Here is a 27720-nt window from a genome sequence, read left to right on the forward strand (position 1 = left end):
TCTCACTCTCTCGCGTCTCCTTAATTTTGGAATAAATTAATTTGTTCAAAACTGTTAAACTATTTGTTATATCTAGCCTAGTTGTAAAAGAACGGACATCTGCACAGTTTCACATTGAACATCACTCTGTCGTTTAATGACATGTGCCACGCATTCTGACAACCCATTCATCCGTAACGCAGCACACTGTCGTAAACCATAACAACGTACAGTACGACGTACAGCACGTCGTACCATACATAACACTATTGTCGTTCTCTCTCTTTGAGTCAACTACTCACTAGATTTTATGCACTGCAGTGCTATCTAGCTGTAGCTTATGCTTTCAGTTCTAGATTCATTCTCTGATCCTTTGATTGGGTGGATAACATGTCAGTTCATGCTGCAAGAGCTCTGATAGGTTGAAGGACGTCCTCCGGAAGTTGTCATAATTACTGTGTAAGTCTATGGAAGGGGGTGAGAACCAAGAGCCTCCTAGGTTTTGTTTTGAAATCAATGTACCCAAAGGAGGACAGAAGCTAGCTTTCCTCCGGCTATACCATGGTGCTACCCTACAGAGTGCTTTTGAGGCTACTATAGACCATTTGAAAACAGTGTGTTTTAATAAATGATTTGGTGACATGAATATATTTAGTATAGTTTTAATGTTTCACTATTTGTATTGTTGTGAAATTCACTGAGAAGGATGGTCCTCCCCTTCCTCCTCTGAGGAGCCTCCACTGAAGTACACCATAATAAAATTCCTGAGCAGGGTGTAGGTAAACAATGAAACAGTAAGACAAAGGTCTTCAGAAGTTCATGTGATAGTGTTTGTTTTGACTCTAGCGAAGAGCATGGGTGCCACTGCATTGGTGACAAACAAATCCACCATCTCCTTCTTGCCCGTCACTGCTAGTGTGCCAGGGGGGTTGTTCCCATCGTTCACGACAACGCCATTAATGGCAGCGTTGTTAATGATCAGATTCATGCTGCCGTCAATCCGTTTATCACCAACCATCCTGGAGGCCTCGGAAATACTGACTGGGTCTGCAACGTCTGTCAACACAAAAATATTGACATTTTCAGGTTTAGGAAGAGGAACTATAGAAAGTCACTCAGCTCTTGTCACCCTGTAAGAATTACATTTTCTGCACAAAGTTATCACTTCTGTGTATTTTTATGGCAGGTCAGTGTTGGGCAAAATATAAGCCTCACCATAGGACCTTTGGACTGTTTTTACAACATGCTCATGGCAATAGCAAGAGAGGGACATTATTTGGTAGTTTTTTGTGTTTTTGTGTTGTTATGAAGCCAGTGTAGCAGAAACCCTTACCCAATCTCACAATGGTGACCAGTTGGGGATACATCTGCGCCAGCACCTTCAGTGCCTTGAAGCAGGAACAAAGGTGTTGGGTCAAGGCAGGCTAAATTCCAGTACCCTGATTCACTCTGGCAATTTCCAGAGAGAATGAAATGGAAATACAAAGTAGAGTGCTAATGAATCGTTCTAATACAAAATCACAACACACAGTATAATTGAGAATTATATATTCAACTCAAATATTGCTACATAAAACAGAAACCATGCTGTTTTCCATTGTTGTCAACTTCTACATACTAGTACTCTATTTATGCACACACAGTGGTGGGAAAAGTACCCAATTGTCATACTTGAGTAAAAGTTAAGATACCTTAATAGAAAATGACTAAAGTAAAAGTGAAAGTCACCCAGTAAAATACTACTTGAGTAAAAGTCTAAAAGTATCTGGTTTTAAATATACTTAAGTATAAAAAGTAATAGTAAATGCAAAAATATACTTAAGTATCCAAAGGAAAAGGAAATGCTATTAAGACGTCACAATTTTCTAGTTTTTTTAAACTTACGGATAGCCAAGGGCACACTCCAACACTCAGACATAATTTACAAATGCAGTATTTGTGTTTAGTGAGTCCACCAGATCAGAGGCAGTAGGGATGATCCCTTGTTCTCTTGATAAGTGTGTGAATTGTAAAATGTTCCTGTCCTGCTAAGCACTTGAAATGTAATGAGTACTTTTGGATGTCAGGGAAAATGTATGGGAGTAAAAAGTAGGGAGAGTGGGGTAAGTTGAGCCGAAGGGGTAAGTTGAGCCACCCTTGTTTACCAAAATGAATAATTTCACCAAATATTTAGGAAGGTCATAATTTAATGGGGCTAATATAGTCAAAATGTTTGTCTTGGTGTAAGTTGAGCCAATGGCCATGGGGTAAGTTGAGCCAATGGCAAGTTGTTTTCTTCCCAGGTGTAATGCAAGGCATTATCGCTGGGATATGAGGTAACAACAGGGCCTGTTAGGTGTTAAGCCTGTGTTAAAATTTGTTTAAAATGACTAAAAGACCAAAAAGCTATTGTGATTGTGTTGAAATTGTGTTTGGGAAATAAAGATAGACATGGTTTTAAAAAGGTAGTGGGAATATTTAATTCAGTACAGAAATTTGTAGATGACTTAACTAACCCTGTCCCGCAGCTCGTGCCAAGAGACCACTTTTTCTTTGGACAAGCTATGTTTTCAAAACTGTAATGTTTACATTAATTCTGATTATTTCCAGTGATACACAACATCCTGAAATATATGTAGATACTGTATCTTTGTTAGAGAGAATACTATATGTCCCTTGATGGAGTAATGCTGAATGTAAAAAATGGCTGAATTTACCCCACTCTCCCCTGTATATTTTCTTTAGGAATGTAGTGGAGTAAAAGTAAAAGTTGTCAATGATATAAACAGTAAAGTATAGATTCCCCCCAAAACTACTTAAGTAGTACTTCAAAGTATTTTTACTTAGTTACTTAAAGTAAAAATTCACTCAAAACCACTAATTCCTATAATTTACAGTGTTAAATAACACTAATATGTGAGAACAATATTTTGAAAATCGTTGTGGAAATCTGTTGCAGCTCAAGTCAACTACAAAACCCACAATGCAATGCTCTCTCTATGGGCTGGCTGGCTAGCTAGCTACAGCAGACATAGCTACACACAATAATACCAAATTCAATATCAGCATGTGAAGTAGCTAGTTAGCTGTAAAATCGCCTAAACAAAATGCACTATCAATTTATGAGTCTACATTCGCAACGGCACCATGCAATGCACCCTGGTCTGAAGAGGCAGATAAATAAGATATGGTGGACCCTCTGTTCAATTACACATTTCTCGATGCAGGAATTTCGCAAAAATATGATCCCATGGCTCATTCGAGAGAAGACAACCTCCCGCGTTATGACATCGGCCAGTATTTAAATCTGACATGTATGATAGACGTTTTCGCTATCTAAAAGTCGTATTCCTATTAACTTCCAGTGTATTGAGAGCGGCTTTATCGCAGGCCGGAAATACACATGAAAACATAAAATGACCCCGGGAATCGATAGAACATCGCTCTGAGATTGTTGTATCTCAATCAGCCTCTGAGGTGCTTTTACTTCTCTACCTGACCGTCTCATTTCAATAGGCTGCCCTGGTGGGTCTGACACAGGAGTGTCTGGGCTTGACGTTGTCTGACCTGTAATGTCACTCTCTTGCCTGTCCGTTTGTTCACACTCAGGTTCATGTAACAAGGGTCTTCTATTTATCCTGTATGTAACTCCGTCAGGTGTCATTACATCATATGACCTGGTTGCCACTGTTTTCACCACACGGGCCTCAACGCTCCATGTTTTCCCATCATGCATTTTCACCCTATCATTTGGAATGAGTGCACTGAGCACCTTGGACCCATTGTCATAATACCTTTTCTGTTCACTGTTTTGTTAAGAATGACCTTGTCATCCTTCTCTGTTTCTAGGAGTACTGGGAACCTAGTTTTGAGTTTCCTGTTGAACAACAGCTCTGCAGGAGACAGACCATGTTTTAGTGGAGTAGCCCTGTAGTTTAACAAAACTAGATACGGATCTGTCTTTGAGTCGAGAGCTTTCTTAAGCAGTAGTTTCACTGTTTTGACACCGTTCTCGACTAACCCATTAGACTGTGGGTACAATGGGCTGGATGTGACATGCTTGAACCCGTACAGTTTAGCAAAGTCACTGAAAGCTGAACTGTGAGGTGTTGTCCGTACGGACTACCTCTGTGACCCCATGGCGATGGCGAGCAAAGAATGGCTTAATGTGAGTCATCACCTGACTAGCAGTAATGTCCTTCAGTAAAGTAATCTGTGGGTAATGAGAGTAATAGTCCATCAGTAGAACATAGTTCTTGCCCTCAAGAGAAAAGAGATCTATTCCTACTTTGCCCCATGGTCTCAACACCTCTTTTTCCTCAACCCACATTGGCTCTTTGCTCTGTTTTGACCAGTATTTCTGGCATCTTTCACAGGCTCTGTCTGTCTGCTCTATATCAGCATTCATCTTGGGCCAGAATAACACTGCTTTTGCACGTCATTTTGACTTTTCCATCCCTAGATGGCCCTTGTGTATTTTGATCAGCCTGTTTTTCTGTAACACACTTGGTATCACAATTCTTGAACCCTTAAACAGAATTCCAGCTAAGTACAGATAGCTCATCCCTGTATTGACCATAAGGGTATAGTATAGCTTGTACAGACCACCCGCATGTTATGGCTTGAATCAACTTTTGCAAACACTCATCTTCTGCAGTAGCATGTGAAATAACTGTCCACATTTCATCTGAGACTGGGCAACTCTTTCTGATAAAGTTTACATGTATGGTCTCATCCTGCTCGTATACCTGGTTTGGTTCTGAGCTGTCAAAATCTCTGGACAAAGTGTCTGCCACTAACAATTCTTTCCCTGGCCTGTACTCAATTTGCAAGTCATATTTCTAAAGGTTTAGAAACAGTCTCTGTTCCCTTGGTGGTGTGTATGTTAGACCCTTCTTTGCAGGTTTATGATCTGTTTCAGCCCACACTTTTTTACCAAAGACAAACACATAGAATTCCTCACATGCATATGACAGTGCCAATGCCTCTTTCTCAATCTGAGCATAGTTACACTCAGAAGTTGTCAGAGCCCTGGAGGCATAGGCGACTGGGCGCCATCTAGTGCCATACTGCTGTAACAACACTGCACCTGAACCTGCTTTAGAGGCATCTGCTGAGATTTTGTTTTTGTGCTTTTCATCATAGAACCTCAGTACTGGTGCATGCATAATTCATGCCTTGAGCTCCTCAAACTCTTTCTGGTCATTACTGTTCCAACACCACTCTGTAATTTTACACAGCAGACTTCTCATCTGACTCATGTGAGTTGACAGATTAGGTACTAATTTGCCCATATAGATAATCATACCCAAGAACCTTTGTACACCCTCTTGATCGGCGGCATGTTCTTGATGGCTGTCACTTTGCTCTGGTCTATCTGAACACCTTCACATGTACATTTTTCACCCAAGAAGGTTATTTCTGTCTTTCTGAATTCACAATTGTCTGTGTTTAGCTTTAGCCCATTAGCTCTGGCGAGATCAAGTGCTGCTTTCTGATTATTAGCACATCATCAATGTACACTTTTGTGCCTGGCACACTCTCAAATATCGGTTGGACTGTTCTATGAAAGACTTCTGGTGCTGAAGTGAGACCAAACGGGACCTTTTAAATGAGTACCTACCAAAAGGAGTACTGAATGTACAAAGCCTTGTACTCTCCTTGTCTAGACTGATCTGCCAAAACCCTGAGGAGGCGTCTAGCTTTGAGAAGTATTTAGCCCCTGCTATGTCCCCGAATATCTCCCCTCTGGTAGGCAGCTAAAAGTGTTCCCTTTTTACATACTTGTTTAGCTCTTTTGGATCCATACACAGTCTGAGAGCCGTCTTTCTTCTCAACTATTACTAGTGAGTGGACCCATTCAGTAGGCTCTTCTACTTTGTCTAGGATATCTAAGGACTACTGAGCTAGTCTCTTAGTGATAATGGTACCTTTCTAGGTGCTTGGATCACTGGTCATCATTTGGCTGCTCTAACTCCATGTTGTGCTGCACCTTGAGTTTCCTATTCCCTGAAAAACATCAGCATATACTAACTGTAAGTCGCTCTGGATAAGAGCGTCTGCTAAATGACTAAAATGTAAATGTAAATATGCATCCTCAACATTAGTCATTTCACCATTCACTGTATGAACCCGTTTCACTAGACCCAGTAAGTTACATGACTTGAACCTAATGATGGGTGTTTTTCTCCCTTTACTATGACAAACGGAACCTTGTGAGATGTATCATCTATCGCCAGCACCAATGTGCATGTCCCTGAAGTGTTTTGTGTTCACCACTGGTTTTAACTGTAACCGTAACAATTCAGTCTCTGGAATGATGTTGACCTGTGCTCCAGTGTCAAGTTTGAACACAATGTTAGTTCCATTAGTCTTGTGGGTAGCAGTCCTGTCCTCTCGCACCTCTCCGATTCAGAGGGGTTGGGTTAAATGCGGAACACACATTTCAGTTGAATGCAACTGACTAGGTATCCCCCTTTCCCTTTTCGTCTGGTCCTGCAAGCGCCACTGTTCCCACAATGAGGTCACCCAAAGGCCGCTCACTGTACTTGTTATCACTGATGTTGTCTTGGTCCTAGTTGACACAGTGTACTGTATTTTGTTGTCTCCGCTGCCGGCATTTGAGTGCGAAGTGGTTCTTCATGCCACAGTTGTGACACTCTCTTTCTATATGCTGGGCACTGGCGAGGTCTGTGCTCTCTTCCACATTTGCGCACGAGCGCTGGTTCCCTGAAGTGCACTGCTGAATGCTGGCGGCGCTGTCCTTTGAAGTTAGCCGTTTAGCTGTAGCTCTTCTTTTGCATACTGTGTCACTAAGAACACCACCATAGATAGAACAATGAGACAGCTATTTCACCGGATGTATAAATGTGAAGCATCCGGTTGGCGTTTTCACTCACTACCAAATATGGTAGTGAGAGGAAGCCCAGTGGCCGGCAGTGGGAGAAGATGGAACGAGATAGATTTTGTCCGACATTCTGCTAATTTACTCATTGATTAAACATTTGATCTAAATACAGTTTTCTGTTCCCCAAACTACAAACACAGTAGACTAAGTTTCGTAGACTTATCCCTTTGCCAAAGTTTTTAAAAACTTCAATAAACATCAATAAACATTGTACTACAGCAAAGCATATAAATAAATCAAAACCGTACAACCCCGCAACGCAGTCTACATTACCACAGTTGGTTAAGAAAGTGGATAACTGCAAAAGCGCAGAAGCTACTATGGCAATGGCCATTGCGGAGCATTGTTCTCTGCTAGCATGCAACCATTTACAGTGGGGAGAACAAGTATTTGATACACTGCTGATTTTGCAGGTTTTCCTACTTACAAAGCATGTAGAGGTCTGTACATTTTATCATAGGTACACTTCCACTGTGAGAAATGGAATCTTAAAACAAAAATCCGGAAAATCACAATGTATGATTTTTTATTTGTATTTTATTGCATGACATAAGTATTTGATCACCTACCAACCAGTAAGAATTCCGGCTCTCACAGACCTGTTAGTTTTTCTTTAAGAAGCCCTCCTGTTCTCCACTCATTACCTGTATTAACTGCACCTGTTTGAACTCGTTACCTGTATAAAAGACACCTGTCCACACACTCAATCAAACAGACTCCAATCTCTCCACAATGGCCAAGACCAGAGAGCTGTGTAAGGACATCAGGGATAAAATTGTAGACCTGCACAAGGCTGGGATGGGCTACAGGACAATAGGCAAGCAGCTTGGTGAGAAGGCAACAACTGTTGGCGCAATTATTAGAAAATGGAAGAAGTTCAAGATGACGGTCAATCACCCTCGGTCTGGGGCTCCATGCAAGATCTCACCTCGTGGGGCATCAATGATCATGAGGAAGGTGAAGGATCAGCCCAGAACTACACGGCAGGACCTGGTCAATGACCTGAAGAGAGCTGGGACCACAGTCTCAAAGAAAACCATTAGTAACACACTACGCTGTCATGGATTAAAATCCTGCAGCGCACGCAAGGTCCCCCTGCTCAAGCCAGCGCATGTCCAGGCCCGTCTGAAGTTTGCCAATGACCATCTGGACGATTCAGAGGAGGAATGGGAGAAGGTCATGTGGTCTGATGAGACAAAAATAGAGCTTTTTGGTCTAAACTCCACTCGCCGTGTTTGGAGGAAGAAGAAGGATGATTACAACCTCAAGAACACCATCCCAACCGTGAAGCATTGAGGTGAAAACATCATTCTTTGGGGATGCTTTTCTGCAAAGGGGACAGGACGACTGCACCGTATTGAGGGGAGGATGGATGGGGCCATGTATCGCGAGATCTTGGCCAACAACCTCCTTCCCTCAGTAAGAGCATTGTAGATGGGTCGTGGCTGGGTCTTCCAGCATGACAATGACCCGAAACACACAGCCAGGGCAACTAAGGAGTGGCTCCGTAAGAAGCATCTCAAGGTCCTGGAGTGGCCTAGCCAGTCTCCAGACCTGAACCCAATAGAAAATCTTTGGAGGGAGCTGAAAGTCCGTATTGCCCAGGGACAGCCCCGAAACCTGAAGGATCTGGAGAAGGTCTGTATGGAGGAGTGGGCCAAAATCCCTGCTGCAGTGTGTGCAAACCTGGTCAAGACCTACAGGAAACGTATGATCTCTGTAATTGCAAACAAAGGTTTCTGTACCAAATATTAAGTTCTGCTTTTCTGATGTATCAAATACTTATGTCATGCAATAAAATGCAAATTAATTACTTAAAAATCATACAATGTGATTTTCTGGATTTTTGTTTTAGATTCCGTCTCTCACAGTTGAAGTGTACCTATGATAAACATTACAGACCTCTACATGCTTTGTAAGTAGGAAAACCTGCAAAATCGGCAGTGTATCAAATACTTGTTCTCCCCACTGTAGGTATGGCTTGCAAAGCTGCCTTTTCAGATTCTGTGGCAGCAACAAACTTCCAAATGCACCAAGTGCACAGAAATTATTAGGGGAGTACTGGCTCCTTATTTTCTCAAAAGGTTAACATCGGATGTGGGGGATGAGAAGTTCAGTCTCCTTTTGGATGAGTCCACTGATGTCAGTGTCTCGAAGTACCTGGGTGTGAAGATTCGGTATTTCAGTGCTAAATAAAGAACTGTTGTGTCAACATTTCTCGGGCTGGTTGAATTGGAGGGGGGCGATGCCAGATCAATAGCAAAGGCGGTAGTTGAGTTTCTTGAGAAGTGTAACCTTAAAAAATAGAATATTCAGGGTATTGGCACTGATAATGCGTCCGTGATGACTGGGGTGCACAAAGGGGTGCACAAGATTTTAAAGGAAGAATGTGCATTGTCCAATTTGGTACTCATCCACTGTGTGTGCCATTCTTTACAATTGGCTGTCAGTGCAGCATCCAAAGAAACCATCCCTAAGAGTGTTGAGTACTTAATCAGGGAAACCTACAACTGGTTTTCGATTTCCCCAAAATCACAGAAAACAGATGTTGTGGTGGCAGCTGCAGAGAAGTACTTGGGTGTAGGTGGCTTGACTTCAGAAGAGTTACAGGGTGTGCTGAGTGGTGGTGTCCAGTCTTCATAGGCCGTTGGTTAATTTAGTGGAATAGGGTGGTGGGTTTTTAATGTCAGAAAGTATAATGGATTTATACACCAGTCCAGTTGGTGGCGGTAATGCAACATATTGGATGCCAACTGCCATGAAACCTAATTGAAGAAGAAGAAGAACAACGGGGCGGGCTGACGCAAACGCGAGTGCGGATACTGAGGACTCGGGCCGCCAGGATAGGGATTTTTGAAATAGTTGAAAAACAAACAAACTTTACTCGGTGTGGCGGAGGTTCGGCACGGCCGTGCTGTGAATGGGTCAGAGATGGTAGGAGATAGTGATGGAGAGGAAAGTGAAGCAAGTATGGAACATAGTGGTACAAATAAAGGAGGGAGTAAGAAAGAGAAAAAGAAAGCGGGAGAGAAAGGGAGTAAGGGAATGAAGGGGGGCGAGAGGTCTACGGAGGTAGAGAGGAGGCAGAAAAGGAAGTTTGAGGAGAGCAACCTAGCTTCCAACGCTAGCGGAAGTTCGGAGGTAGAAAGATAAGACACAAGAGGAACATGGAGGTGAGGAGGAGCATAAAGTGATTATGAAGTTTAGGGATGAAGGAGGAGTTGGGGCGATGAGTCCGATAAGGTTGATGGCTGTGATAAAATAGTTGATTGGGGAAGTTGTTAATGCTGAAGTGTAAGAGATGGGAGATTGTTGGTGTGCTGTAAGGACATGGCGCAGAGGGAAAAGGCTATCGGGGTGCAGCAAATAGGGAAGTGTAAGGTGGTGTCGAGCAGCTGGACTGATCAAGCAGGGAAGCAGTGGAGTAAAGGGGTGATAACAGGAGTGCCTGTGAGTGTTAGCACTAAAGAGGTAAGGGATTATTTGAGAGGAGGCGTTCTAGTGAATGTACACAGATTGCAAGCAACAAGGGGCAGAGATAGGGTAGATAGTACGTCTGTTCTGTTACATTTGAAGGACCGGGTACTGCCAAATAAGGTAACAATAGGATATATGAGTTATTATGTGAGGGCTTATGTACCGAAGCCTTTAAGATGTTATAAATGCCAGAGGTTTGGGCATGTGGCAACAGTCTGTAAAGAGAAAAAGAGGTGTGCCAGGTGTGGAGGAGAGCATGAGTATGGGAAGTGTGGAGATGGTGTACAACCAAAGTGTTGCAATTGTGGGGGTGCTCATAGTGTGGCATATAGTGGGTGTGAGGCTATGAAGCAGGCCGTGGAGGTGCAACAAGTGAGAGCGGAGAGAAGGGTGTCATATGCTGAGGCAGTGAGGGTGGTCCAGGAGAGAAGGGTGTCATATGCTGAGGCAGTGAGGGTGGTCCAGGAGAGAAGGGTGTCATATGCTGAGGCAGTGAGGGTGGTCTAGGTCCAGGGAGATACAGGTTCAAGGGAGAGATGGGTAGGAGCATCTAGATCGGGGATTACGGGCCAGGTGGGCAGCGATATGGTATACATAGAAAAGAGAAAGCTGGTGACGTTCATAGCAGGAGCTATCAATAGCACTGATAAAGTAGAGTCTAAAACGGAGAGGATTAAACTAATAGTGAAAGCTGCTGGTAGACATTTGAGTATGACAGGGTTGACATGGGAAGAGGTTCGAGATGACCTCAATCAGCCGATGGTGGAGTCATGTATTACTGGATCTTAGTTATGGTGGTAGTACTACAATGGAATGCTCGAAGCCTGTTGGCTAATGGGCAGGAATTAAAGCAGTTCATTGTTGATATGATAGCTAAGCCTGATGTGATTTGTGTGCAGGAAACATGGCTCAAACCGAATGTGCAGTTTATCATACAGGGATATGTAGTGGTTCGTAGGGACCGAGATATAGGGGGAGGGGGGAGATGTGCCACCTTCATAAAGCAAGGAATTCCCACAAGATGATAGGCAAAGGTATTGAACAGGAGTATGTGGTGGTGGAGGTGTGGATGAGAGGAGGGGTGCTAGTGGTAGTAAATTACTATAATCTGTGTCAGATATTGGAAATGGAAGTGCTGGAGAGGGTGGAGGGCCAGGAAAGAAGTAAGGGGGGGAATGGCCAAGTGATGGAAAATTTGATAAAAAGAAAGCTCTGGTATGCCTGAATGATGGCCGAGGGACCAGGATTGATGAACACGAGCTTTGGGTGGGTAATACCCAGGCGAAGGAGATGGGACTGTATGGAAGGGAGTTTAGACCAACGGTAGTTATTCCTGTAAATCCACCATGGCTACTCCCGCCTCCAGTAGTTGATCTAGAAGTGTTGGAGAGACTACAGAAAGATAGGGAGGGGGTTGATCCAGCTGATTTCTTTAAGAGACGTCTGGAAACTGTGTATCAGGATTTTGTGGCCATTTACACAAATGGTTCAAAAGATCCAAGGACAGGACATACTGGGTCAGCATTTGTAGTGCAGGAGTGTGGGATGGAAGTCAGGAAACGTATTACAGATCATCTGGCTGTACAGTTGAAGTCGGAAGTTTACATACACTTAGGTTGGAGTCATTAAAACTTGTTTTTCAACCACTCCACAAATTTCTTGTTAACAAACTATAGTTTTGGCAAGTCAGTTAGGAGATCTACTTTGTGCATGACACAAGTAATTTTTCCAACAATTGTTTACAGACAGATTAAAGTGCAAATCAATCCCAGAACAACAGCAAAGGACATTGTGAATATGCTGGAGGAAACAGGTACAAAAGTATCTATATCCACAGTAAAACAAGTCCTATATTGACATAACCTGAAAGGCCGCTCAGCAAGGAAGAAGCCACTGCTCCAAAACCGCCATAAAAAAGCCAGACTACAGTTTGCAACTGCACATGGGGACAAAGATTGTACTTTTTGGAGAAATGTCCTCTGGTCAGATGAAACAAAAATAGAACTGTTTGGCCATAATGACCATTGTTATGTTTGGGGTGTCTTGCAAGCCAAAGAACACCATCCCAACCGTGAAGCACGGTGGTGGCAGCATCATGATGTGGGGGTGCTTTGCTGCAGGAGGGACTGGTGCACTTCACAAAATAGATGGCATCATAATGAAGGAAAATGATGTGGATATATTGAAGCAACATCTCAAGACATCAGTCAGGAAGTTAAAGCTTGGTCGCAAATGGGTCTTCCAAATGGACAATGACCCCAAGCATACGTCCAAAGTTGTGGCAAAATGGCTTAAGGACAACAAAGTCAAGGTATTGGAGTGGCCATCACAAAGCCCTGACCTCAATCCTATAGAATATTTGTGGGCAGAACTGAAAAAGTCTGTGCAAGCAAGGAGGCCTACAAACCTGACTCAGTTACACCAGCTCTGTCAGGAGGAATGGGCCAAAATTCACCCAACTTATTGTGGGAAGCTTGTGGAAGGCTACCCGAAACGTTTGACCCAAGTTAAACAATTTAAAGACAATGCTACCAAATACTAATTGAGTGTATGTAAACTTCTGACCCACTGGGAATGTGATGAAAGAAATAAAAGCTGAAATAAATAATTCTCTCTACTATTATTCTGACATTTCATATTCTTAAAATAAAGTTGTGATCCTAACTGACCTAAAACAGGGAATTTTTATTAGGATTAAATGTCAGGAATTGTGGAAAAACTGAGTTTAAATGCTAAGGTGTATGTAAACTTCCGACTTCAACTGTATATATGGCGGAGCTGATGGCCATACTGTTGGCCTTGCAGTGGGTGGAGGAAGTTAAGCCAGACACAATAGTTATTTGCTCTGACTCATGTGCAGTGTTAATGAGTCTTCAGTCCTTTAGCTCACGTAGCAGACAAGACCTACTTTATGAGGTGCTACAAACTCATGGCAGGATTAAGCAGATGGGTATTCAGATAAGATTTACTTGGGTCCCAGCCCATGTGGGGGTGGAGGGGAACGAGGCAGTAGATGAACATGCTAAACAAGCACTTATTAGGGGGATTGTTGATGTTGACGTATCAATGAGCAAGTCAGAAGCAAAAATACTGATATATTCAGTGATGGTGCAGAGATGGCAAGAGCAGTGGAATATAAATAATAAGGGAAGGCATTTATTTCAGGTACAGAGGAAAGTCAGGGAGGGGAGGATGGCAGGAAGGGACAGAAGAGAGGAGGCTATTTTTACAAGATTAAGGGTGGGACACAGCCAGTTGAATAAGACATTAAACGTGATAGGAAAGCATCCAACAGGAAAGTGTGATTATTGTCAGGAAATAGAGACTGTGGAGCATGTATTGCTACAGTGTGGGCAGTATCAGAGGGAAAGAGAGAGGATGAGATTTAGTATGAGGGAGAAGGGGATACAGGAAATTAGTTTAAAGAGTATATTGAGCAGAACGTCATTAGATATAGTCTCAAATATTTTATATTTTTTAAGAGAGACGGGGTTGGCAGGTAGGATTTAGTTTCTTCCTGTCTCTGGCCCACATTCCAGTACGGTAGGTGGTGGTAATGCACCATAATGTTGGATGCCAACTGCCGATTAACCCCACTGAAGAAGAACAACAACATTTACATTTGAGTCATTTAGCAGACGCTCTTATCCAGAGCGATTAGGGTTAAGTGCCTTGCTCAAGGGCACATCGACAGATTTTTCACCTAGTCGGCTCAGGGATTAGAACCAGCAACCTTTCGGTTACTGGCACAACGCTCTTAACCACCAAGCTACCTGCCGCCCAAAAGCGAATTATGGGTAATCCACAGCAGCTCTATGGAGAATTGTTGTAGGTGAGTTGAGAGTTGAGTGGTCCAGGGATAAAAACGGTCATAAAGTTGTCATTAGGTCATAAAAATCGAATCTCTCCCATGTGGTCTTTATGCTAGGTAAGGTTGCCCCTTTGTAACTCAAATGCATATTCTTTAGGAGTACTGTTAATATCCATTTGACGACTGAACATTAATCTATACTTTATTCCATCATTGCAGGTAATTTATTGTTTACGATTGTACAAAGTATAAATGTTTTTATAAGCTCATGAGCACCAGCTAGCTTGTTAGATGTGCATGTTAGCCTGGTTGTTAACTCAGAAAGTATTGTGTGGTGCATTCTATTTCTTCATCAAGAGTGTGACATTAAGTCACTTTTCAGGTTCATTTTATATATTTTGTATACTAAAATGGATGATAGTAGTTTATTCTGTTGTACACATGAGAACATATGAAAACAATGTATTTTTACTATAGTAAATGATTAATTATTAGAAATAGTTTAGTCCACTATACGATCACTATAACTTTTATAGACATTTAGATTTTCTTTTTGTTAGTATATTATACAGCATCTCTATGGAGAATTGTGGGAGTGCTGTTAATAACACTTTGAAGACTGAACATTCATCTATCTATACTGTGTCCCATCATTGCAGCATGGCAATAAATGAACTGTCATCTACCACTCCTTCGTGTTGACTCACTGACATGGAGGATAGGACCGAGAGGTCACATATGGATAATGTATGTGTGAAGGAGTACAGTATTCATAGTTCATGCACTCTTTAGTTCATGCATCTTTACCTATGTTAATGTTTACTCTGCCTGGGCTGCACGTTAGTACCAACCCTTTTCCCAAAAAATGCCTGGCCTGCCCACTTATTATTCAGAAAACATATAGGCTAGCATTTTCCTAATGCTTCTGTATTGCCAATGGCTCACCAGGCTCACCAACAAAGGCTCAGCAGCAGAGACCCATGGATCTTATTACGCTAATTCCCATTATAATTCAAACCACATCTGTAGCTGAATTGGGCAGTACATTCTTCATGGCAAGACCAGTAGAAGACAAAATACATGGACAATTTATGCAGTGGACCACACATAAGACCCTAGTTGTGAAATACATGCCAAATATCTTTAAAAATAAATAAAAAAGACTTCACCAAAGGGAGATAATGCATTATGTCCACCAGGTGGCATGAGTTACCCATAGTTCACAGCAAAGGTATGCTGTGATACCACTTGCAACAGAAAATTCCCCAAAACACATTGAATATGTGGTGGATAGGAAATGTGGTGGACTATTTTAATTTTCAATCGCCTGGTAAAACCATGAACAAATGGATCTGGAATTGCTTTTATTTTGACCAGTGGCTCTGGGACATTAAAAATAGCAGAACTATGGGAAGCATGACAACTGAGGAATAGAAGTGGTGAGAAGATGGACCAATGATATCTGCAAGACATAAATGGATGCTTTTTCCTTTCACAATCTCTCTCCAAGGTATGGTAGGTGCTGATGTCAGATAAGGAACTTTCACATGACTTCATTGAAACTAGACCATCGTAAACACACATTTTTACATTTGAGTCATTTAGCAGACGCTCTTATCCAGAGCGACTTACAGTTAGTGCAAACATGTTTTTTTTCCTACTTTTTTTTCCTACTGGCCCCCTGTGGGAATCGAACCCACAACCCTGGCGTTGCAAGCGCCATGCTCTACCAACTGAGCTACACAGGGCCCACACATACACCATGAGTGAACAAACACACACAAACAGTATCTCCTCTCAACTCGAGAATAAAGCGTTTCAGTCAGGTGACCATGGTTACCTTTCACATTCCAGTTACAGTAGTCGAATAATTATTAAGAATAATACTTGTTTTCACCAGAATCCAATATATTTAAGTTATGTCGGGCGGCAGGTAGCTTAGTGGTTAAGAGCATTGTGCCAGTACCGAAAGGTCGCTGGTTCTAATCCCCGAGCCAACTAGGTGAAAAATCTGTCGATGTGCCCTTGAGCAAGGCACTTAACCCTAATTGCTCCTGTAAGTCGCTCTGGATAAGAGCGTCTGCTAAATGACTAAAATGTCAAATCAATCTTGAATCCTCACGCAGTCATGATTAATCATACTGAAAAGTTATGGATTTATGGATGAGTAAATAAATAAAACAAGCATTCAGATAAGCTAACTAGTTTTTATCTTCAAGGGACACAAACAGCTAAACAAGCTTGTATATGATGTGTCATGATTGGCATTTCAACCAGACGAAAACACATTACAAGAAAGAATGTGTACAAGCTCGTATTTCTCCTTAGGGCTATGAATACACCTGGCTGATTGTAGGCCAACCATGAGTGGTTATCTCACTACTGTCTATGTGCATTAGTTTGACTCCTACAAAGTATATTAGAGTCCCCCATCACAGTGAAACATTCTTTACAGAGTTAAGTCTCTTTTTATTTTGATGCTTGACTCAGAAATGTCTGAATGCTCCAGTAAGACGTATGGGACCTCTACAGCAACTTGCCCTGCACTAGATGCAGTGACATACCATGCCGGAATCCTTTGACTAAAGCCAGAGGAATGCTGGGTAGGTAGCCAGGCTGCTCTGAGCCAGCGGTCGGACCTGGTAACCTGCTGAGAGGTGTGGGAGTCAGAGAGCTGAGGGTATGCAGGGCCCAGAGTGGACAGGCTGGTCTGACAACATTACTCAACCACCACCCCACCCCAGGAATCTTCTACAGCATTCCACATTACTTTCTTCAGATTTTAGAGCACTGCACAGGTTCCACCTGCATCATCCACCTTGGGTACACTGTGTTGTGTTTACTGGGGGATGGCTTGGCTATGTATATTTACATTACTAATAGACCCATTCATTCAATGAAAAAAAGGCTGTCAGTTATATCTCATTAATCATTTAAGCATCTGCTGCTTGCTCTGCTGCACTATAATTGGTGTCTCTCTTAAATTCTTTAACCCTGGCAAGTCTTCAGTACTATTGGTACAAGTTTGAATATGTATTCTTGCTCAGGTAGTGGTGGTGGTGATAGTATGCTCAGATAAGTTACAGTAAAGGTACAGCATATTCTTTTCCCTATAAAATCTTATCAGAAAAGGTGTGGAGGAGACAACTGTTGGCAATTAAGTAAATCAATCTAATTTATAAACGTTATATTCGAAGAGGATGTGAAAAGGTGAATAACCAGAGAGGTGGCCGTGGAAAGGTAGTACCACAACAGTGGGTGAGTGGCAGCTATTGAATACAACAATAGGAATCACAACCATGAGACTGAAGCACCCACCCCCCACCCCATTGTCTGTTTGGTAGCAGAATATGAATAGAGGCATCTCAAAGAGGAAACATCTCTTCAACGTCATCACCTGTACCTGTCCCCCCCACCAGTCTATCTATCAGCTATCACAGGGCTTTAGATTTCTGTGCTAGTGCTTCTGATAGACATATGCTACTGAAAACGCTCTGTAACATTTGCCCAGTAGTTTACTGTAGTTTCCCCAAATTAGAGATGTCAGACAGAGACATCACACCAGTGTTGATGTCATATTACTTTGTTTTGGAAGAATATTGCATTTCAGGATACCAGTTAATTTAATATTTCACAGAGATAACCTTGTCTTAGTAGTATTTTCAGTCACTATAGAGTGAATTACATCCCTGTTAGATGAGAATGTTTTTCCAGGGCAGTCGCCAGAAGGACATGGAGTCAGGGGTGGGAGCATTATATATCTTATCAACATTACTGCTCAGAAACCTGACATGGCTGACTCACATACAGTCGCTTACATTCTTAGGCAACAACGAGAGGAAATTCTGATGGAAGTTGTCCTGTGACTCTCTCAAGGGTGTGGCTACAGAGGTGAAACTGCAAACGTATAGAGTTTCTTTGACATGCACCCTTTCCTCCTGGGTGATGGAGGAGTTTCATGATCAGAATCTGTTTATTAGCAGCATTAACCATATTAAATATATTTGTGTTCATGTGGGTAGGCTCCATGGACACCTGCATGCTGACGTGGAGCATGCATTTACAGGAACCTTCCTCTGAGAAGAGCTCAGGAAATTGCTTGGCCCCCTTGGCAGCGGTGTGAAGTTCAAAGCACTGGCAGGCGTTGAGCAGCATCCACTGAGGTTGCAGGATTATCTCTCCACATTCCTGCATTCCAGCTCTCTCCATCATCTGAGACACTGTGGGGCCCCGGGAGGGAGCTCCACACTAAATACATTTGCTGCTAGAGATCTGGTCGGGTGTCAGCTTTTAGTCAGGAGGTTGTCATTGTCCCAGTCTGAACAGGTTGAACTGTGAATGAAGAGAAAGATGGTACAAAATACAGGGGTGAAACAGAGAAGGTTAGATCACAAACATCTCATTCATGAATGATTGCTTTAGCTACACAAAATGAACAATCTAATCCTTAGTATCCTAATCTGGAAAGCTTTTGAGGCACTTACATAAGTTAGTAGGGTACATGCCATACCAAACCCATGTTCCTTAGTCAGAGACACACAGAGTGATACTGATTACACAAGGTCATGGTACTAAATCTTATTGAGTGGAGGATGGAGCTGGAGTATCAGTGCTGAGAGAGAGAGAGAGAGAGAGAGAGAGAGAGAGAGAGAGAGAGAGAGAGAGAGAGAGAGAGAGAGAGAGAGAGAGAGAGAGAGAGAGAGAGAGAGAGAGACTGTGAAACTCTCTTCGCATAGCCCACCACCAAGCATGCACTGTTTTCTTAACCACAACTGGATGGATCCATAAAGAATTACTGTGGGAATAAATATTACTGAATTACGAAAATATTGGAATAAAGTATGCTAATGCAATTGAAGGCATGTATCAAATTGTTGCTTACTGAAACTCCCAAAGTCATCCAATCCTTGTAATAGGCTACATTTGAAGCAATAGCCTACCCACATGTGGTCAACTAGATGATAATGTCAGCACCGTTTCGATTGGGATTTATGTTCTATTGGTATCATGATGATGGTAAGACCCTATCCATGCTCCCTAACAAAGTGGAGTGAGGGTACGAAAGAGATTAAACTTGGATTTTAAAAAGCATGAGATTGGGCTCTGTTTCAAAATATCACTTTTTTAAAATAAAATGTGTGTTGACTGTTATCGGGTAGATGTGTCTTGTCTGTTTAATGAACAAAATAAACTATTGATTTCATTTAGATGGTGCAGTCATGAATGCACAGCCCATAACATAGGCCTAATTAAACCAAAAATATGCTATATTATTATTTTGAAAATACATTTTATTAGTATTATAATGTTTCTTAGGACCTGCCTAAATGAGTTAATAATGGATTACTTATTGATGGGGTATATTCTCAATTGATTGATTAAAATAGATGCCTACCCACATCTGCACACCACTACTAACACTCTTCCTCGGCATGCATGCACATGGGAGGTATACAATGTGTATGCAGGCAAGAATGTGGTAAAAATGGGCCTGTTTGTAACAGGCTCATATAAACATTGCCCTTTTTTTTTTTTACAGGCAAAATACCATAAATCCTACTTGAAAGCAGTATATGTGGTTTTTCTTACAGTTGCCGGAATACCACGTGCATCCACTTATATAAGTACATTTGTAACAGCCAAAACATTAAGAAACTTCTATTCAATCAAATAAGCTTCACGTAATTTGACACTTTCTCATAGACCTCCATACAAAAAAAGGCTTATCTGGGACAGATTTTGGGCGGAGTAAACCCTCTCGTTTCGCCTCTTTCCTCTCTGACTATCTTCATTTATCCACCATCTTTGGCCTTGTCTCACCTTCTCTGTCTCCAGGGCAACACCAACTGAAACATTTCATCTGACACCACGCACGACCCCATCCCCGCCTTCAAGCGGCGTGTCTATGTGACGTCATTGTTATTGAGGCAGTGGTGTAGCTCTGCCCATCGCCCTTTTCCCATACATATCTGATTCCTATTACAGCACCAGGACTGTTCAAGGACTGTACCTGTGCGTCTATCTAGCCCCCACGTTGCTGCGAGCAAATGAGCTTACAACGAAGTGACTGACTATCTACTCAAACCCGTTTCGAGGAAAGCCTGTGGATGGTTCTATCCGCCGGGGTTCAACGCGCAAACATGTCAAGGCATCAGAGGACCCCCTTGAAAAACACGGACAATGTGGTCGAGGTCAAGAGCAAAGTAAGTGGCTGGCTAATTGATTTCACATTCATAATGCGGTTACAGTGGAACGAACCGGTAGACAGCGGTTTATTGGTTGGTAGGCTACCGTATCAGGCACGCGCATGGGATACAAAATCAAGATGTAGCCTATAAATGGGATCTGTCCGTATTGCGCTATCTGTCACAAAGGCGCTCTTGAATCCCCCACTAAACTAATCATATTAGAGCACGAAACACTGATGTTGGTGTGTCCTCATTTTATGCTTGTCACCACGACGTTCCGGGCGCGAGCGTGTCTGTCTGTCTCTATCCATGGGGTTACCACAGTCACAAAGTCATATACCCCGCCCATTTCTAAAATGTGTCTACTTAAAATCTGATTTTAAACCTAACCCTAACAATAACCACACTGATAATCTTATACCTAATCCTAACCTTAAATGAAGCCCAAAAGGCACATTTTTGTTTTCATAAATTTATACGATATAGCCAATTTTTACTTTGTGGCTGTGGTAACTAGTGGACAGAAACCCTATCCATGTGTAGCAGGCCAGGAGGCTATGACAGTTCGCATGGTCGCTCTCTGCTCTGAAAGCGCACTGTCAGTTGCTGTTTCTGTGATGCATTGTAGCGCGCTGCTATGGTGCAGAATGGAGCGTAACTGTACGTGGTTAATTAGAATATAGGGCCTGGCTAATTAATTAGGCTATGCATGAAACATGGTAGTAGGCCTAGTAGCGATACTACAAACCATATGGCTTCTAAACCCCACTGTTTATGAATTGCCCCATAATTGAATAGGCCATAGGCCATAGTAGCCAATACAATACCGTAGCCTACCTGTAAAAATTATCATAAATATAATTATATATTTGTTATCATTTATCATCATCATCATCATTCTCATCCTCATCAGTTAAAACCAACTGACCTTCTGTCAATTATACTCTGACATATTGGTTAAGTTGTCCTTAATAACAGTGAGGACAATACTTCTTACACACATTGTCTGTCCAGGCAACAAATATGTTTTTGCAAATGTACAACTTGCAATGGGTCCATGGATCCCCCGAAGATAAAGAGTACTCAAAGAGCTAGGAATTCAACAGGAATAAAGTTGTTGCAAAAATAATCTAATTATAGCTGTCACTAGATCTCAAATTCAATAGTGTTTGTAGTTTTCCTTTTTTAGACTGCATGTTTTCATTTCAAGACAAGAATGAGCTAGTGTGAAAAGTAAAACCCATGCCTCCATGCACTTCTTTCTCAGACAAAGCAAAATTGGTAACTGAGTTTATGTAAAAATAAAATAAAAAAATAGGGTTAATAACTGATGATCACTTTTTCAATTTGACTATTGTTGTTCACTACAGGTCAGAATCTTTAAATGCCCAGTTCATTCAAAAACGTGATTTTCCTGTGTTTTATATATATTTTATTGCTAAAGAGCTGTTTGAAAAGACCACCTGAAATCTCAGCTTGTTTTGGTGGGATAGAGTTTTGGCCTGCCTCAGGCGGTAAATTAGTTAATAGACCAATAAGAAAGAGAGTTCCAAACCTCTCTGCCCAAAACAGCTAGTTTTTGGATTTCCCCTCCACACTCAGACCACACGAAGACAGTCCTAGCAAAATTCTTGCTTGAGAAATTGCTCTTTGCTAAGAAGCTATTTTTGTTTCTTCTTGACCATTTTAATTGAAAACAATCACAGTAAGGTACTTAATTGTTACCCAGAAATGATTTGATATTGAGATAAAAATAGCTGCCTTGGAACTTTAACAACCTAGTATGGTCCTAATGCACAGGTCATGTGTGTTTATCAAATTCAGACAATATGCTACTGATTGTGGTGTTAAACTCTAATGGGGAAATCTATACAGGCAATATCTCTGCAGTGTAATGTGCAACTGCCTCACTGTCTGTCTCTCTGGCTCTCCTCAACAGTGATTTTTAACAACTTGTTGACAGTGGATTCTTTCTAATTCTGTTAGTATCTCAAGTATGTGCCTCAGCAGCAGCACTGCATCTTAAAATGGTTCGAAGACAAATAGGCCCATCGTTTGCTCCCCTGTTCTCCAGCCTTTAACACGGTTCTCCAGAGGGATGGCTTCTGCAAACTAGTACAGCCTCTCTTGACTCATTGACACCCTGGGATGATTGGGAAAACAGTAGAATCTTCTACACTAACTTGTCCAGCACTCACTCACTCACTGATTTGTTTTCTCACACATTTACCATCACCTTCTATATTCACACACTCAAATGCTCTTTCACTTGATAACTTTGTATGAAGGTGATATTTAGGCAGAGTTGATTTAATCAGAATTGATAGAAGCCATTCTGCCCATACAGTAATTTACTGTATCCACCCAAATGGCTAATTAAGGTATGAAGAGAACTAAGGAATTGAAGCTAAACTGTTTGACTTCGCTCTCCAGAGTACATTCCTTGATATCGTTACAAAATGAAAACTCCATGTCCTCATAGATACCACCATCAGAGGAGGGGAGATAAAGAGCAAACAGAGATGATGTGTTAAGACTTGAGATGAGAGTGTGCATTGTATCTCTGATGATCATTATAAATATGGTGATTTCCCCTGCAGCTCTGCTCTGATCTTTGTGAAATAGACTGAAGCTCAGAAGCTGTGTTATATGTGAATGGGTGGAAATGGCATAATCAGTCACCCTTTCTGCTCAGTAAAGCATGCAATATATTCTTCTTCTTCAAAAGTAAACCACTGCAGAGGTACAGTCGTGAGAGGAAAAGGAGATTAGGCCCTTGACCACTCTTTCTGTAAGGATCTACAATCACTCACAAAGTACATATCCCATTATTTGTTTCAGTCTGTAAATACGGTTGGACACATAAACCAGTCAATCATGCTATTATGAAAACTGGTGGTGCACCATACAGTACTCTCCAGTCCACTCCATACTGTCTAGCTCTGTTTGCCCATCCTATCTCTGCGTGCCTGCCTGTTTTTCCTTCCCTGTGTAATCTGTATCAGTCTGCCAATCTGTTGTCTATCTGTCTCCCTGTCTTTGTGATTGAGGAAGTCTATATCCCCATATAAGGATTGCACATTATGTGAGAGGAGTGACACAACCTTCTGTATGATAAGCACCTCAGAGGTAAATTCACTGGCCGTGCAGGGCAGCAGCTCCACACAAACAAGCACATCTCACAGCTTGTGTTGTCCCCAAAACGATCTTTATGTATCTGTGCTACACGGCTACCTCACAATGACCCACACTCCACTGTGTTGCACCTAGTGAGACATCTCAGAACATGATCCCAGTTGTTACATACTGGACTATGTCTATATGTCTAGTTCTGTATCTAGTCAAATTAATACCTAGGTTATGTTATGAGGACCAGAATGCATCCATGAAAAGGAATAGAGGTGAATTGTAAATTGTTTAGTGAAGGGCAATGTCATGGCCGAGGCTTTTATTGGAGTCTGGATCAATCGTCTGGGTTTTGTTGCTGCACCATTCTTTATGAGTTTGCTTTATTGCTTTCATGACACAATGTTCTCTGACCTTTTGTGTTCTAGTTTGAGGCGGAGTACAGACGTTTCGCTCTGAAGAAGAGCGGCACCGGTGGCTTTCAGGAGTTCTACCGGCTGCTGCAGACTGTTCACCGCATCCCCGGTGTGGAGGTGCTGCTGGGATACGCAGACATCTACGGTGACCTGCTGCCAATCAACAACGATGACAACTTCTACAAGGCCCTGTCCTCAGCCAATCCACTTCTCAGGATCATCATCCAGAAGAGAGGTGAGGCTGTAGCATGGAGAGAGGAATGGGAGGAGAGGGGAGAGGGGAGAGGGGAGAGGGATGGGGTGGGAGAGGAGAGTTATTTATAGGAGAAACCTCATTCCTCATTGTTAGCTTACATTGTTGGTTAAAGCTCTGTGCTATTGATGTTGACCTTATTTCACTGTATTCTGAGTCATGGGCTCCCGAGTGGCGCAGAGGTCTAAGGCACTGCATCTCAGTGCTAGAGGCGTCACTACAGATCCTGGTTCGATTCCAGGCTGTATCACAATCCGGCCGTGATTGGGAGTCCCATAGGGCGGCGCACAATTGGCCCAGCGTCGTCCGTGTTTGGCCGGGGTAGGCCGTCATTGTAAATAAGAATTTGTTCTTAATTAACTGACTTGCCTAGTTAAATAAAGGTAAAATAATATATTGTTCCAATGCCTGTTGACTGTTGAAGTGGCCTTGTCACTGTGTAAGTGAGTTGTTTGCCAGTGCTACTGTTGATGCTTGTTTGTTATAGGCACTGTTGATGTGTTTTAAATCAGTTGTCAATCATGAAAATGAGTTTCGAGGTGAGCTAGCAGAAAATTCTAGTGTAGTGCAGTGTGTAGTGTGTGTTCATGATTAAATACTGTGTTATGTCTTATGTTGTTGTGCAATTGTTAGCGATAATGGTTCTGCTGTTGACAGCTCTGTTTCTTACTGTGACTGATAATGAAAGTATGAGAGTCAGTCAGAGTGGTGATGGTGATGACGTTGTTGTTTGTATTGTGAGGGGATGAGTGTCTGGGGCTCTGCTCATTGTTGCCAGTCTGGCCTGCCTCAGTGGGTGGGGCTGTCTGGTGCTGTGCCAGCCCTCAGGAATGCAGAGACAGAGTGCTGTGCTGAGAGGAGATGGAGCTGGGGCTAAGGCTGGAGCTGGAGCTGGGGATGGAGCTGGAGCTGGGGGTGGAGCTGGAGCTGGGGATGGAGCTAAGGCTAGGGCTGGAGATGGAGTTGGGGCTAGGGCTGGAGATGGAGATGGAGTTGGGGCTGGAGCTGGAGTTGGGGCTGGGGCTGGGGCTGACTCCTCACCCTTATGTCACTCTGCCTGCCCTGAAACACACTATACCTCAGATGCTCCCCTCTCTTCCCCACCACACACTTTGTCCTTCTCACCGCTCTCCCCCGGTCTGTTTCCAGCTCTTTATCGCTGTCTCTATCCCTCCATTCCTAATGCCCCATTACGGTCAGTGAGTTTGATCAAAACCAATTCTGCATTCCGGAAATTGGCCACTAATGCTTTTAAAAGTTGCTCCCCTATTGTTTATAGTCTAATATTTCTATGTTATGTTGTTTTATTGTTTTGTTTGTTTGCATAATTCATTTGGAAATGTTAATCTGGAGAATGGCTGCTATTGTTCCCAGTTTTAGATTTCCATAATCAGCTCTGTTTTATTTTGTAACAAAGAAAAGAGCTTAAATGAAATTCCCATTATTACCCTTCTTTATTAGCCAAGTACAGCTGCTTTGTGATTGCTACAGGATGGAATCCATGACTCAATTAGCACTTTATATAATTATCCATCAGGCTCACAATGTTATACAGGCTAGTGGGGATAGATGGGTATTGTAGTTAACCATCTTTAGCTGTGGGTAGAGAGGAGAGAGGAGATTCCCTGTAGTGCCCTGTAGTTCAACCCCCCTCTGTGTGATCGCTGAAGCTCTAATGGTTTACTGTGCTATGTGTCAGTCAGAATAGAGATAGGCTGTGCAGCTTTGCCTCTCTATCCATGGCTCTCTGTGGGAGTGACTCCTGCTGCATCAGCACCAGGGCCAAGGCCTGGCTCTGCCTGTCATTGTGGGGAGCACAGAGCCCTCCCTGCTGGGGCCTGAGATGAGGTCAACACAGGTGTGGGTGGGAGCAATAACACTGGATGGACAAAGATGACGTGGATGCTTAGAGTGACACACAGGAATAGTACATTTCAGGAAGAGCAATAGAAATGCTATTTGTGAGCTGCACTGAGAGGTATGGCTTTGTGGGTTGGTGGCTGGGGGAGTGAAGCTTAGAGGACGCCATGCGTTCAGCACAGACCAGGAGAGCGAGGAATGTAGCTAATGAGATCCTTGGGACTTGAAGAGAGAAACCCAGAAATGGAGAGATGGAGATGCAAAGTGAGAAATTGAAGCAGAAATAGAATGAGAAGGAGAGAAAGAGACTGCTAGAGGAAGTTCATAGTAATGAGATCTTTTTCCAATCCATCTCACTGTTTGCTACCTGTTCTCATCTACAGCATCTGCAGTATATGTGTGGAAGAAAGGCCTAGTTGAATAACAAAGCCATAGCTTGCACAGTGAATATTTTTCTGTTTATCTGTATATAAACAGGAAGCCATCATCCATGTATGCTCCAGGAGATCCAGCACACCTGCTTACAGACAAAGCTCTGATCATTAATTTGAATGGCTCTGGAGACAAAAGCAATCAGAATCTTTGAGCTCTATTTGTTCACTCAGCAGGAGTTTTTCTGTTCTGCTGCCACCGACTGACAACATAGCTACTTCCTGTTCTTATGGGGGATGCTCTTTAGTGTCCTGTCAGCCTTTCAACTGGCTAAGTGAGTGGCTATAGTTCCAATTACTAACCGTAGGGTAACAGGAAATATGTTTGTTCCCTCATCAAAATGCAGTTTCATTTAGTTTAGTTAGCATGTGCTAGTGTTTTTTTTCTTCTTCTTTTTAAGATTATACTATGCTGGTAGTGAAATCTTCATGAGTTATGCCTGGAAGTATTTATATTTAAAGGAGAATAAGAAGGCAGATTAGCCCCTGGTTTTCAAGCTCAGCTCAGCTCTCTCCCTCTCTCTCCCTCTCTTTCTCTCTTCTTTCTCTCATTCTCTCTCTCTCTCTCTCCCTCTCTCTCTCTAGCGTAGCTTTCTCAAAGGATCTATTTGTAAAAACCATGTTTTGAGGGGAACAGAAATACATATTTCCTGAGAGGGCTTATCGCTGTTACAGACATACCCATTTCCAGAGAGGGCTTATCGCTGTTACAGACATACCCATTTCCAGAGAGGGCTTATTGCTGTTACAGACATACCCATTTCCAGAGAGGGCTTATCGCTGTTACAGACATACCCATTTCCAGAGAGGGCTTATTGCTGTTACAGACATACCCATTTCCAGAGAGGGCTTATCGCTGTTACAGACATACCCATTTCCAGAGAGGGCTTATCGCTGTTACAGACATGCCCATTTCCAGAGAGGGCTTATCGCTGTTACAGACATACCCATTTCCAGAGAGGGCTTATCGCTGTTACATACATACCCATTTCCAGAGAGGGCTTATCGCTGTTACAGACATACCCATTTCCAGAGAGGGCTTATCGCTGTTACAGACATACCCATTTCCAGAGAGGGCTTATCGCTGTTACAGACATATCCATTTCTAGAGAGGGCTTATCGCTGTTACAGACATACCCATTTCCAGAGAGGGCTTATCGCTGTTACAGACATACCCATTTCCAGAGAGGGCTTATCGCTGTTACAGACATACCCATTTCCAGAGAGGGCTTATCACTGTTACAGACATGCCCATTTCCAGAGAGGGCTTATCGCTGTTACAGACATACCCAT

The 27720-nt window shown here is 42.5% G+C and overlaps 1 protein-coding gene across 1 annotated transcript in view; it reads left to right on the forward strand.

The window, feature by feature from the left end:
* The first annotated feature begins 19979 nt into the window (after positions 1-19979).
* Positions 19980-27720, forward strand: part of pard6a (par-6 family cell polarity regulator alpha) — a 34677-nt gene continuing 26936 nt past the window's right edge. Inside the window, exons 1-2 of the mRNA XM_041889960.2 lie at positions 19980-20356; positions 23896-24118. Of these exons, the coding sequence (XP_041745894.1) occupies positions 20261-20356; positions 23896-24118 (319 nt within the window). The 5' untranslated portion in view covers positions 19980-20260. The remainder of the gene's footprint in view (positions 20357-23895; positions 24119-27720) is intronic.

Source organism: Coregonus clupeaformis, chromosome 11 (assembly GCF_020615455.1).
Source record: "Coregonus clupeaformis isolate EN_2021a chromosome 11, ASM2061545v1, whole genome shotgun sequence".
In the NCBI taxonomy this organism is placed as follows: domain Eukaryota; kingdom Metazoa; phylum Chordata; class Actinopteri; order Salmoniformes; family Salmonidae; genus Coregonus; species Coregonus clupeaformis.